Raw genomic sequence first — 14,628 nt, 5'->3', positions numbered from 1 at the left:
TCTCACTTGATGGTATGTTGCATTTCCCAAAATGTTGTGCTCTGTTCTTCCTATACAGTTCATTGGTGTTTGTATACTGTAATGTGGGTTATTGAAAAAGTTTTTTAGAGGTAAAAATGAATCCCTAACTACCTACACTATTTAAGACTGGTTGCTGAGAGGTTTTCTTAAAAGAGAAGTCTCCACAGGTCCCCTGAGCAGAACTAGAGACACCAAAAATATCCTTTCCATGGTGTTGCCATGTATGTGAATGTAAACAAATTAATAACGGTTAAGTAAATCTTAAATACCTGATATAGATGAAACAAGAAAATTTGAACGTTTAAATAGGTAAATATCTAAAAATGTAAAAACCCACTCCCTTGTGATCACAATTCCATGCTTTCTCTAATAAGTTTTAATAAAGGACTTTTCATAAAGTAGTAGCTTTGCCAACAGCTTAAAAAAGTAGTTTTTAAATAATTGTGATACTCTGTTGCCAGAAATGCTAACACCAACCTCAGAGACAGCAGTAGCCATTTCCTAATTTGTTTTTTCATTTCTGTAAAACACTGTAGGTACATAATCGGGTTACACTGAGGCTTTGTTTATTCAAATTTGAAAGTGCTCTAGTTTTGAGGTTTGTTTCAGTAGAAAAAGTACAAACTGTTCAGGTGTTTGTAAACTTTTAGAAACTGGTACCAAATACATAGTTTATTTATTGAATACATGTAAGTTATAAGCTAAAGAACCAGTTCCATCAGGTCACCTAGAGAAAATACTACTGTAGGAAAAGTTAACTGGCGGCATGCTTATTTCCCATCATGTTGTCTTCTAAATTGGCTCGTTGCACCATGTTTTGTTATCGTCAGGAGGAAACTGAGGAGACATACTTAAAGCAAAAGTTTGGCTTCTTTGCTGTTACTGTGTTGTTTTCTTGCTATCGGATACTTCACTGGTGATTGTGTAGTTTGACTGTGGTTCTGCATGCTGTAGTCATAGTTGTGCTTTCTGGGGAATAGGGAATGTCCTTCACCTTTGTTTTTTTTCATTTTCTTTTTTAACTCTCTTTCAGAATTCCCCACTCTACCAGTATCTGCAGGATTTGGGACACACCGATTTTGAAGTATGTTCAGCTGTGTCACAGAAGGCAGAGCAATGTGCAGCAAAGGGAGGCCAACAGGAATGGACTGCTCATGCTGCCCAGAAAGTGAGCGTTGTCCCACTGCCATGCATTTATCTTCTCAAAAGATAACTGCATCATTTCACAAACAGGAAAAATCAGAGAGGATAAAGATTAAAGTGTTACTATACAAAAAGTTAACAATAGCGGTTGCCATATCTTGTCTGTTAATGTATTTGGAAACATGGTCTGCCAGTATAGTCTGAAATATTTCTTTGCATTTATGTAAGCTCCAACAGCAAGAGGTTTTGATATTGAATTTGTAAGGGGTGGAAAATAATATTATTTACTGGATGCTGTCATCTTAGCATGGCATTCTGTGAAAAAAACCTGTAATTTTGTGGAACAAAATATTTATAGTTCCCAGCCCTTCTCAGGCATTCAGTTGCTAAATACCACTTACTTTGTGACAAAACATTTTAAGAAAGAGGATTTCTAGGAAGTATAAATAAATGACCCATCTGACTGAGATAGTAGAATGAGATAGTAGAACTGTGCTTAGGTTATGGAAATGTTATAACAGTAGCGGCTGATGAGCATCATCAACTGATTAGCTCAGACTATTTCTCTTTCTTTTTAAATATAGGCTTGTGGATTTTTCTTTTGATATTTTAGTATTAAAATTATGCTTGAGAATTAAGAGCCTGGAGTTTAAGAAATTCTAAAAAAAAAAAAAAAAAGGAGTTCTTACAGCATTAGTTTGCCTATTTAACATGTACTTTGAACTACACATTTTTTGTTTTCCTTATTAAAAATAAATGGTAATTTACTGCTATTAACAGTGTATAGGCCGTGTGACTCACATGAGGAGCTGCAGTGTGGGCCAGGAAATTCTTCTTCTGAGCTAGCTGATGCAGGAATCTCTTTGCTGATCCTAAAAATGACAAATATATTGAAAATTCAGTAGTCAATCTGTCTTCTCCTTAGCACCTAGATGGAGCATGCAAAGAGCAGTTATTTTCTGCCTACCTCTTTCTCTTCCACAGTGGAGAGTTCTGTTTTCAGTGGACATGCTCCAGCTATGTGCTAAGCCAGGAAGGAAAAAGAGGCTTTCATGCAGACTTCTCTGTCCAGGCCACTGCAGGCTGTGGGGGGGGGCCCAGAACCTCACAGGTAAGAACCTAAAACAAGCGTTCATGGATTGACTTGTTGCCTCTGAAAAATTATCATTTCTTTCTTCCCACCACCTGCTGCAGCTTCCATCTTTGTGCACCTTAGGTCATCTGATTCTTGCCCACTGTGGCTTTTAACCTTCTTCTAGAGCTCAGTTTTCCTTACGTTCATTCCTGCTTTATACCTCTTCTGCCACTTTCAAACCAGTGTTTCACCACCCCCTTCCTCTCATTTATAACCGCTGCTGCTTCCCTGCTCCTGTTCCACTACCTCCTACTCTCCCAATTAGCTGGCAGCGAACTGTGGAAAGCATCCTATTTCTTCCCCAAATTAGGTGAAATGGTATGAATGGCCATTGAGTTCTCCAGCAGGAAGACTCTCTGGATGCGGTGGGTGGGGGATCATATGGCAAGTGGGGTGAGCTGACTGATGTCTACTTCTATTAGGATCTTTACTTAAATAGTGCCATCTTGATGTATACCCAATATACTTTGTCCTCAAGAGGTTTCAAGGAATTAGTCTTGGAATAGTCACAGGCTTTAGTGGCTAATAGTCACAATAGGCTTTATTTTGACCAAAAAAAATTCAGTTTTATGTGTGTCCCTCTTGCTCCTCCCTTGTTTTAAATCATACAGATTTTTTCTCAGGGATGTCTTGTCCTTGAAGACAATAGTCTGTTCTGGTATTCAAGGCAGTCTGTTCTATTCTGTGTAGGGTCTTAGGTGGGGCAGAATTTGGAAGTGTATGAATTGATGTGGAGAATATCAGTCTTATTTTTTTTCTCTGATCTGGGAGAAGAATGTGTGGTTCTTGAAATTTTTTTAGTAGTATGGTATACATACAAGGACTGATGTACACAGTCTTTGAAGTGGAAATTTAGAAGTTGTCGTATGAGTCTTATTCATCCAGCAGTATTCTGAGAAGTGTTAGTATGTCACATTTTCATATAGTGCTGTCCATTTTAGCCACTCTCTGTTTAGACTATATGAGCTTCCTCACACATTCATTACCACATTTGAAAAGACAGGGTAATAAAATGTGAAATGTTTTGTGGTGGTCTTTGGTCCTGTTGGAGTATTTCTGCATGGATAGATCAGTCATAGTTTGTTTGTGCTCATCTGATGGGGCAGGTGCATTGGGCACTTTGCTTCACAGCCCTGACCCACAATTGCTGGAACTTACAGTCCCGTGGAAGTGTAACATATCTCCGTCCTTGCCTTCATGCCCTGATTTCCTCTCAAAGCTGACCATGTAGATAAGATACAGACAGGGTGCATGTAAATTGAGCAGGCCTGTGACTATCACTAAGTGAATATCACCCATGGAATAGACAGAATCTGTGGTGCTGCTGTTTAAAAAATAACCACACTGTAATAAGAATTCCTGAATTTTATAATGGTATGTTCTGTATTCAGCCCTGCTCTTGCAGAATTACAATTTTTCAAAAAGTTCAGCAGTCATGTAGAAAGAATATCCCAGGAGCTTCATACAGAACTCCAGTCTCATATGCTGCAGGGTTTGTGAGGCCAAGAAACAGATTAACTCTGGGAGGAAAAGACGTGATTCTTGCAGGGTTTCTATGCTTCATCAGCTGGTTTCTCTCATGTAAGATTTTTTTTTTTAATTTAGTACATAAATTGATTTCTAGTTACTGTTGATGCGAGTAGCTGTTACATTAGTAGTAATAACTGCTGGCTTCTGTTGGGGTCACAAGGCAAGGCCGAATGTAATTTAGGATTTATTATACTTTAAGTTCAAATAACTTGAAAAGGATTTATGAAAATATTAGGTCCACTACCTTTACTTAACAGAATTGTCAAATGGCGCTCACCACAACCCTCAAGAAACCAGCTGAAATTATATTTCCCCGTTCAAGCTATTGGCAGGTTTGTGATACATTTGCATTGAAGATACCTATTTTGGCTTAGTGCAGGGAGACTTTAATTAAACCACTGTTAATTGAAAAGCAAGGTGACGTATTTGATTGGCTGATTGTCTCTTCATTATTGTGAAGAAATGCATGGACTTTAGCTTTTTAGCCCTATTGCTTTATTTTGCATATTCACTTTTGTGGAAGTCAGTAAAACAGTATGATGCTGTGTAACATGTATATAATTTCCATGGAATTTAATACAAAAGTGCTATGGACTTAAGAACCTTAAAAGAATTAAGATATACTGCTTTTAAAAGCCTCAAGTACTTTTTTCCCTCCCTTCCCCTCAAGCATTTTACTCTTAATTTCATTGTGTTGGGAGCAAGACCTCTGGTTTTGTGTCAGCTGTACAAGTAATTCATCCTGATTTTCCATGTAACTTGAAGGCAGAGGGTGTGTGAAAATGGGTTGTCCATTTCTTACAAATAGTAGGATGACATTCATGCTGTCTCACCTCAGTCTAGACAAGAATACGTAGGAAAAAAGGAAACCTCTGTGTAATTTGGAGCTGAAAAATGTCATAGATTCTTCCATCTTTGTTCTAGTATTAGTTTGGGAACATTAAAACTTTTCTTTTGTGTTCTAATGTCAGAAAGTCTGGTTTTGTCCTTTGATTTCTGTTTCTGTGTCCCATTTTGGTAGAGTGCCTCAAAAGGAAAGGAAATGAGGGAGAGGCAGCTGGCCATACCTTTGTAGTAGATTGGATTAAGGAGAATCTGAGGCTCTGTTGCAACTTCTGTATGACGTAGAGGCAAGACATTTAATTTCCCATCCAATCATTTCCTCATTTTTAATTGAGACCATTATCACTTCCCTTCTCTCACCTTTTGCTGGCCTAATCTACAGAAATTATAAAATGTCTGGGAGACAGATGGTTTCTGAGTTCTGAGTATGTACCTACCCACATGTCTAATATAATATGATGTTGGCTGAGGTTTAGTGTAATGCAAATAACATAATCACAAGGAGTAGAAGAATATTCCATGCTGAGTCATGCCTAGTATGTATGTATTATTTTCTTTATGTTCTGAAGAGTAAATTTACAAATGCCTTAAACACTTAAGATATTTTACTGTTAAATGCAATTAAGACCAGCAGCAGATACAATGGAAGTTTTGGCTTTCTCAGCTTATCATGGTCCATTTACCACTCCAAATTTTCTACGAGATCCCAAACACTGGCATCCAAAATGATATTCTTTTCTTCAGAAGGCGATTAGCTCTCTAGTGAGAGTATTCTATTCATTTTTTTTTCCTCCTACTGTGTGTCTGTCCCGCTGGATGCAGGAATCTTTCTGACTGGAAAAAGAGACAAATGTGTTCCTAAAGAGATAAGGGTTCCCCTCCCCCCCCCAGGCTGTCAGCTGACTGGTAGTAGAAAACTCATATTAGAAAATGTGTAGTATTCCTGTGTCTCTTAAAAAGAGCTGCAATTGTTTTCTCCTCTTGTATTCAATCAAGGAGGAACTCTGTTCAGATATAATCTTGTGAGATGTAGTAAGACTTTGGCAAGGCAAGGATCTTGTTTGGACTTCAAGGACTGGGAAAACAATTCTGGATCCTAGTGACTGATACAAACTTTGCTGCTGTGTCCTGCTATCCTGCCAAGCAGAGTGTATGGTTCAGGTTTAGTGAAAGATACAGGCATATACTGAGCTTCAAGCACACCTTTAGCAGGGTTTTTTTGTAATCAGAGCATGCTCTTAATGGACATTGAGATGAAAAACTGTAAAAGTGCTTCAAGATTGTGTTCTGAAGGCTGATGAAATGCCACCCTTCTTTCTGAGGCAATATAGAGCTATGATCGAGCGTGGTAATTATAGGTACAGTGTTCATGGCTCTACCAATCTTTGGAGAATGTTGCAGCTTAACTTCTGATCTTACGATCACTTGATGTTCAGAAGCACTGTTTGCAAGAGTTCCTAGGCCTGTTTTCTGGAATTAAAACCTAATTGAGTAATTCTGCTTAATCGTTAAGGCGTTTATTTCTTTCCATTTACATTTTTCCTTTTTTCACTCATTTTCCTACACTGCTGTGCATATCTGAAAGTTTTGATTGATTATAGTGTCGCACCTTATCCCACCTTAGATGTGATAATATTTAATCACTAGATCAGGGCTGGTGCTGCAGGCAGCTACTGAGGGTTGCTGTTGGGGTTATCCCTCAGTAGTTGTGCGGGTGACCTGGTGTGGAGAGGCAGAGGGACCATTTCTTTGCCTTCGTCTAGGGCTCCCACCCACTTAATGCTGGGAGCTATTTAATATTGTCTTGTTTCTGAAGTGCACAGAGTTGAAAGGTGCCATGCACATGATGATATTTTAGATATCTGCTAGTTTGCCATTTCAAGTTCATCCTGTACAAAAGAGAAATGTTCATAAGTATTTTATTTTAGATTCAAATGAATATACTTAAAATGTGCAGGTCCTGAGCTATAGGCACTTATGCTATTTTTTTTTAAATATTAGGAGGTGTATGCCTTTATTATTCAGTTTACAGAGAGCTTATTTGCCTGACCTGTGTTCTAAAGTCGTAAAATGAATACTCCAGAAGCATCAGCAACATGACCTGACTTGTGCAGTGATGAAAGTTGTTTTACTTGTCAGTAACACTCCCAATGGGAACACAGGCTGTGAGACACTCTTCCAAGTAGCTGAATAATTCAATGTGTTACTGGACTCTACTGGGTCACAGCCCAAGACAGTGGGTTGTCTTGCTTTGTTGCTTTGTGTTTTCAAGCTCTGGCATGCCTGTTGAGTGTTTATGCAAGCTCAGATTTTTATTTTTAAACCAAAACGTGAAATATAAACCAAAAGATTACTTGCATAGCACATTAATCTGTCTGTCTGTTTTTGTTTTTTTTTTCAGTAGTTCCAATGGGCTTATTTAATTAGCTGGTAGCAGTTTAAAACCATGTGTGGTATAGATTTAAATGCTTGTGAGAAAAACCTAAGAACTTCAGATGGCTAAGCAATTGAAAATGTTAGGCTCCATTTCTGAAATCCACTTCCAAAATACTAGGAAAAGTACTTCTGAATGAAGTGTCCGTTTGTCACTCAAATGTAGGGCACGGACCTTTGTTTATTTCATATCAATTTTTCTACAAATTGTAATGGGAACATTTTGTTTTATTTTGCACCACTTTACAGGAAACTCTGCCTTGGAAGATAATCTAGTGCTGCAGTTTGTGATGCTCTTTTCTTCCTCTTCAGACTTACACCAGTGCCTCTGAGCAACATCAAAATCTTTGTTCACACAATGGGGGAGAATCCTGCTTTTAGCAGCACTCCGTCTTCTTCCTATCCTTACTAATAGTAATGATAGAAATTAGTACTTGAACAAGCCTTCTAGTTTAGTGATACCTTGTCCAGGACTTCTCTTGAAAGTATGTTCTCTAACACATTTCAAATCCTCCCTTGGGTTTATTCCACAGTCTAAGAAGTGTTGATTGCTGGGATAGCTCCTCTTAATAAGCTGTGATGATAGCTGCATGTCCAGAAGAACTATCATTATGAAACCTGTAGTATTGGTTTGTCTCTCCACTAACCTAAAAATACTTCCTTTTGGCATAGGTGTGTAATTCTAACTGTACATAAAAAGATGAGGCACATGCAAAGAAAAACTTGAGTTAGATTACCTAAACGGGTTATTTCAAAAATTGTTCTGCGAAGCAAAAAAGCTTTAGGATGCCAGTTTCTCATGTTATTCAAAGCCATTCTGCCCTGGCTTGCTGCATCAAACTTCTGTCATACTGCTGTCCAAAGGGACGTCAAACAGGTGGTTTGGACTGTTCTACCTCCAGTCCCTGCTGTGACACTAATCACAGGGCTAAGCACAGAGCTCAATAATTCTGATGCTCGGTCTCGTTCTTCTATATCCAAGCTCATAGCTGGAGCCCTGATGAAGAACTCTATATTGTTCTTCCCACACAGCTGCCCTGGAAGCATTTCTGTAGCTTATATTGGAAAAGGTTTGTACCTGGCATTGCAGAGTTCAAAACCTTGTTGTCACTTCCTCTGGGGAAGAGTGACTCTACAGCTATATGTGGTAGCTTTCATTTTTAATACTTCTCTTTCTTAAAAAAAGAGAAAAAAGGAAGAAGTTTATTTAATGCAGACACCCTTATAAGTTAAATTATTGTAATCTGTTTTTTGAAACAATATGCCAGAAAACCTAAGTGTTGCGCAATTCAGTTGTTTGGTATGCATTTCAATCAGTTGTATTGCCTGTGGGCAGTTTGAAGATTAAGAGATAGGGCCTCAGAATTCATGAAATACATGTAAGTAAATATTCTGAAAAATACTTCCTGTTAGCTCGGTCTGAGAAAAGTAGATATACAGTGTGTGTCAAAATTTTTGGGTTTTATCACTAAATGGCTGCAGTGTGAAGCAACATCATGCATGCATTTAATTATCATCTTTCATGCATTGTATTTTAGGAAGGTACTTGAGTAAAATGTGTGATTACAGAGAGAGTCCCTCTTAATTAGTAATTTTCAAAGTTACGTGTACAGCTCAAATGAAAGTCTGGTTTTAGGTTACATTAGAAACAGCATGGAGAGGAAAGTACCTCATAGCAAATGCTTATGTGACAGGGTGTTTTGGGGGCAATTTCTGTTCTTGTGATCACTCTTCCCTGCCTCTGTTGGCTAGTCCTCCAGAGTCTTACCTCAAGCTGTGGCAGTCTTAAAGGGAGAGATGGTTCCTCACCTGGTCTTTTGCTTCTCTTTGGTCTCTGTCAGCCATTTAACTTCACTGCTTTTTTTATCCTCAAGGCAAGAAAGAATCTTTCATGTTTGTACAGCAGTTGCCAACCTGAGATCAGACTAATCCTAACTGTATTTAACTGTGCAGCTTAACAGTCGATTACACTTTGAATAGGTGGGGTTAATGAAAGTTTTATTTCACATTGTCATGTACAGGCAAATTGACCAGAAGCAGATGTTGCCTTAGCATACTCTGAAGTTAGGCCAGATAGAGTAAGTGAAACTTCCTTACAGGTACTTGTGTCTTTGAGTTAACAAGAGAAGCAAATGAATAAATAAAGGAATTGTTTAGTTTTTATTTATTTATTTTCTTTCTTTTTTAATCAGAGTAATTTTTGTTCCCTTCAGCAAGGCATCCTGTCAAAACTAGCTGAGTTCTTTAGAAGTTGGTTTCCTTTTCCACAGTATAAGAAAAACGATGACATACTTCACCGACTGGTAAGTGTTTTGTTTTTTTTTTTAAATTTCCTTTTATAATCCACAAACCTTCCTCTGCTCTGTACCTCATCCTCAGAGCACTTCCTTGGTCCATATTTGCTGGTTTGGGTTCTAAGAGGTTTACTTATTTTTCAGATAACATAATTGACTTGGTTTTCAGAGGTACTGTAGATTTTGGAAAACTGTGCCAGGCAAATTGGTCACAGAAAAAGGGAAAAATATCAGTAGCCAGCTTAAAGATGTTCAAAATGTGGAAGAGATTGTGAGAAATTAAAGAAATTCTTGAAAGCTGAAAAGAGTTAATATGCACTGTAACCACACCATGCAGTGGAAGGCAGTGCAGAGACCCTGAGCCATTAAGGCCATATGTTGCAGTCCTTCCAGTACCTTGCAGACACAGCTCAAGACAGAAGGCTCTAGAGCTTCATCTGAATATTGCTTCACCATCTATTTCAGCTTGTTAGCTCAGGCAGAGCGCCGTGCTTTTGTAGCTGTTCTACCCCATAACCCAACCTGGCATATGTGTTTCTGCATGGCTCTCCACAGTGCTTTTGCATTTGGGAAAAGCATTAGTGAAAACCCAACTAAGACATCTCCATTATAATGCTTCAGAACAGTTATGCATTAACAGCAGATAATGTCATTGCGATTTGACTATCGGGAGAGGCAAGAACAGTTCTCTGTATTACCTATCCACACTCTCACAGCAGTTCAGAACTAGATTTGGATGTCCACCTGCTTTGCCAGAAGTTTTGTTCTCCTACTCCTAGAACCTACAGGAACCTTTAGGGCTCAAGTCTGTCTGTGTGGGGTAGACACAAAGGGTGATAGTTCTACCCCAGGTAGTTAAAAATAGTTTTATGCTGCCTTTACGCCTGTTCTCTACAGACCCACTTTCTAGCCAATTCAGACTCTAGCCTAGGCTAGTCTGAGTTCTCCTAAACTTGCACCCAACTGCTTCTGGTTCCTAGTCTTGTTTGCAATAGTTACAGTGTAAAAGCATGCAGGTACACCTTTATCTTAGACTATGTCAGATCGTACATAGATGGTCCAATTCCAAATCAGGATGCTCTTTCACTGAAGGATTTCCCTGTGGGCCTCAAGCTTTGTGAGTCTTTGCAAAATTTGATACATGGTGCACATACATAAATGCAGAGAAACTAGAGTCCGTATTTGCTTCTCTTGGAGACAGCATCTGGCTAGCCCAGATATACAAAGCAGGGACAAAACATGTTTTGTGTATCATTTTCATTTAGATATGTCATGTTAGTCAGAGTGTCCAAGAATCTAAAGAGCTAGAAGTTTGGCCTTTTTCTACTGTAATATAAGAATGATGTGTTCCAGTGTAGCTTCAAAAAAAAAAAAAAGTCGAACAACATGAGACATTAGGGGTTTCCATTTCTCCAAGAGATCTGCCAAGTCTAATTGCTAATCCTTCACCCTTATCTTAAGAGGACAAAATCTCCTCTGAATCTCCTCAGTACTGAACTTTGGTTGTCTTTTTTTCTTGCTCCCTCTTCCCCTTTTAACCAAAGGTATCATCTTCTCAGCTTTTTTAGCCTTACTTTCTTGAGAGGATGAGACAAACAAAGAGTATGGAAAACATGTTTCTCCTGCTACACGCTACAGTAGTGTACTGAAGTGACACAGGATATGTTGGAGGAGGGCTGAGTTTCCTCTTGAACACAGTTCTGAAACAAATCTTTTTCAGTAAATATGGAATGCAAGTTATCTAGAGTGACATGAATGTATGGAATTAGATTTTGGACTAGCTAGCTTACTCTTTTATAAGTAATCTTATTCTGTCAATGACAGAACTAAAAGGATTTTGTACTGTGAAATTTCAAACTTCTGTTAACAGCTTCTATCAGAGGGAGCCATTTTATAGAAACATTCTCCTTTCCCTCCCATAACCTAGCTAGACACAAAGATGCACATGTTCAGTGTTTGTTGGGTTTTGTGTTACGATATTCTTAACTTGAAGTGATTTCTAATTACAGTTTGGCGCAGTATGCAAATTAAAATTTCAGAGGTCTTCTCTAATATGTTTGTGTTCAGGAGCTGTGTATTTGTCTTGAAAAGCTGTAGCTATAGGGAAAAAATAGCAAATGCCTATGACGACATCGAATCCATGAGTAACTCCCTGAAGTTTGTCTTGAGTTTGCAAGTGTGAGGTCTCCAGGGTCCCATGGTATTTCATGTTTGGAATCAAGTTCCCTTGGGAAAGGTCACAGAATCGTGCAGGAGAGAACTTCACTGCCTTGTGGGGAACTTGAGTCCGGCTTATTGACCCCACTGTTATTGAATAGTCTGCAGCTGACTTTTTGTTGACTAATTTGTAATATCTCTCTTTCCCTCTTTTTTTTTTTTTTTTAGTTTGCTAATGACAAATGCTAAAAAGAAAACATGATTGTAGTTTTATTACAGATCTTCTAATAGATACAGTACCTCTCTGATGCCTGTGCAGATAGCTTGGCATAATTTGTAGCATGTTTCCAGATGCTGATGTTATCTAGGTCAGATCACAGGGTCAGTGCGATGCACCTTGCAAGACTGGACTGGTAGGCAGTACAGCAGTTTTTAAAGTTAAGCATGTTTAGAAAAAAATGAGGTAGCTGGTTGTGGTGTAACTGAAATACCCCTGGAATCTTCTGCAAGAGACAGTTGTCAGTGAAGCATAGAAGGTCTGGGTGTTTTCTTTGCTCTAATAACTTAATTTTAAGAACGTGCATATTCTCTACCAATGCCTGTTTTTCTCTTGTCCATTTGTGTTAAGGATGTTGGATTTCGATTTGACACGCTCCGTACCATCCTGCAGCAGGAAGTTCTGCTGCAGGAGGATGTGGAACTGATTGAGTTGCTTGACCCCAGTATCCTGTCTGCAGGGCAGTGCAAGCAACAGGAAAATGGACAGCTTCCAACACTACGCTCCCTAGCAACTCCTAATATTTGGTATTGTACATAAAATGCGTATGACTATATTCACTGAGAAGCAAGAAAAATTATTGTGTTCTTGGTATAAAATGCAACAAGAAAGTAACTGGGTTTTTTTTGTCTAAAGTCTCTGAGTCTTGATTTCATTTTAGTCCATTAGTCCTAAATTTTGGAGAAATATGTTTTTTTTCCTTGGACATTGTATTGAAAGAGTAGGTTTTAATCTGAGGTAGCTACATGAGCATAAATAGATACTTACAAACCCTATTACATGCTGTCTGGAAAAAGTAACATGGCTGATTTAATTTCAGAAGCTATACAGTGGTGATTTGGAAGTGGATATTCCATTGCTGAGTTGAAAAGTGCCTGACTGAATTTGTACTAAATTAGTTAACATTGTTTAATAATTTGCTAAGTGATCTTCTTTTAGTTCTCTGAGTAAATGGCGGTCTCAGTTTAATCCCCTCCTGGGTAGTGATTGTCTTCCACACTCCATTTTAATGTATTTGTGTGATGTTAGTGACAAGTGTGTGTGTGATTTGAGTACCTACATATCCTACACACACACACTCTCATACATACTCTAATAGTATATGATGTAGTATAATAGTATATATAGTAGCATAAAAGGGGTTTACCATCTGTGCTTTTGTTGCAAGATTTATCTACGGATCTCCTAACAGTTAATCACACCTATGTCTGAATTATTGTCTCAGGATTGGAACACTAGAATAGAAAGGTTGGTAGGAAATGTAAATATTGGTACAGAAGAGTTTAACTGATGCAATGTGAAAAAGAGAAGAGATTTTGCTTTTCTTGCTCTGGAATACAGGAGGAGGTCTGAAGGTATAAAAATAAAGGAAGTTATTTTGGGAAGCAGCCATTTTTGATTTGATTCTGAGTAATGGGGAGAAACCTGTCCTGTTATTTGCCTGTCCATTTAACTAAGAAACTGCCACCTATCTCAAATCACTCTTTTTAAAATACTTTATTTATATAACTAAGAGACTGCTAAAATAATCAAATGGACTTTGCTAAGGTAGCACTAACAACCTAGCACCTTTAATAAAGAAGAAGAGAGGCAGAATTTTCAGGTATCAGTCTTGCTGTCTCTGTGTCCTCTTAATGTCACTGAGCAGAGCTTATTAGACTTTTTTCTTCTCTGCACAGGAATTTGTATGAAAGCGATTGCATAGGAATATGAGGACTAGTGTTCATAATACTATGTGAAGAAGAAGAGTAAATAACAGTGGTTCAAATATTTAAATATTCAGCCTCTTCTTTGCTGTGGCCTTTATAAGACATGTTAATTGTGAATGGGGCAATTAATTTTCACAGGTATAAAATACCAGAACAGACTAAACATTTAAATAAGACACATTTAAGTTAGCAGAGGCTAGTGAAATTCACCCTAAAATGCTGAAGGATTTTGCTGCACCACTGTCTAAACAACTGCTTCCTGTATTTGAGAAGTAAGAAGGGTGATGGGTGGTCTGACGGAGTGACTTGCTCAGGAACAGGCAGGAATCAATAGGTGTGATATCTCCTAACACAGTCCGGTGCTAGGTAAATAGATGGAATTATTATAAAGCCAAAACAGGTTAAAAATGATTTAAGATATAAAGTGTCATTATTGATGCTTACTGTCAAATAGGAGAGCATTTCAATCAGATTTCTTCAGTGGTTTGGTTTGTCCTGGTCCTAGCACTATTCATTGTTTTATTAACTGCTTGGGTAGCAAAGTACGCTTACAAAATTTGTGAATATCACTCAGTTTACCGATGACACCAAGTTTGCAAGTCTTTTAGCAGACAGGGTAGGAGTTCGGAAGGATCATGACAAACTGGAGAGCTATCTTGAAATCGATAGGAAAGTCAATGAAGGCAAGCGTGTAGTGCTGTACTTCAGAAGGAAGAATTAAATTAACAAACACAAAGTGGGGAATAATTGGGTAGACAGTACTACTTCAGAAAAGGATCTGCCCATTATAGTAGAGTATAAATTGATTAAGTCAGGAAATTATTCCGAAAATGGCAGATCTCATCCTGGAATCCTTGTTATATGCAAAACACAGCATTATACTATTCTGTCTGCTTCCCTAAGTCTTGTGCCAGACTAGAGCAACTGTTTTTGGATGCCACACACTGAGAGGCTTGGGTAGTTTACAGAGAGGCCAAGCAGAGCAACAAGAATAAGGCATTTAGAAATTGTAGTCTTTTGGGAAAGTTTGAGGGAGCTAGGATTGTTCAGCCAAAAGGCTAAGGAAGGGACAGAACTGTCTTATGA

The 14,628-nt window shown here is 38.2% G+C and overlaps 1 protein-coding gene across 8 annotated transcripts in view; it reads left to right on the top strand.

The window, feature by feature from the left end:
- Positions 1-14,628, top strand: part of VEZT (vezatin, adherens junctions transmembrane protein) — a 70,884-nt gene that overhangs the window by 20,630 nt on the left and 35,626 nt on the right. For 7 of the 8 annotated variants that reach the window (XM_067312309.1, XM_067312272.1, XM_067312266.1 and 4 more), the window contains exons 2-4: positions 1,055-1,189; positions 9,319-9,408; positions 12,185-12,360. In XM_067312309.1, coding sequence (XP_067168410.1) covers positions 1,055-1,189; positions 9,319-9,408; positions 12,185-12,360 — 401 coding nt within the window. The remainder of the gene's footprint in view (positions 1-1,054; positions 1,190-9,318; positions 9,409-12,184; positions 12,361-14,628) is intronic. The other variant, XM_067312287.1, reaches the window with a different exon arrangement.

This window comes from Apteryx mantelli, chromosome 1 (assembly GCF_036417845.1).
Source record: "Apteryx mantelli isolate bAptMan1 chromosome 1, bAptMan1.hap1, whole genome shotgun sequence".
Taxonomy (NCBI): Eukaryota; Metazoa; Chordata; class Aves; order Apterygiformes; family Apterygidae; genus Apteryx; species Apteryx mantelli.
Note: the sequence above shows the minus strand (reverse complement) of the source record. Positions and strands in the feature narration are given on the sequence as shown.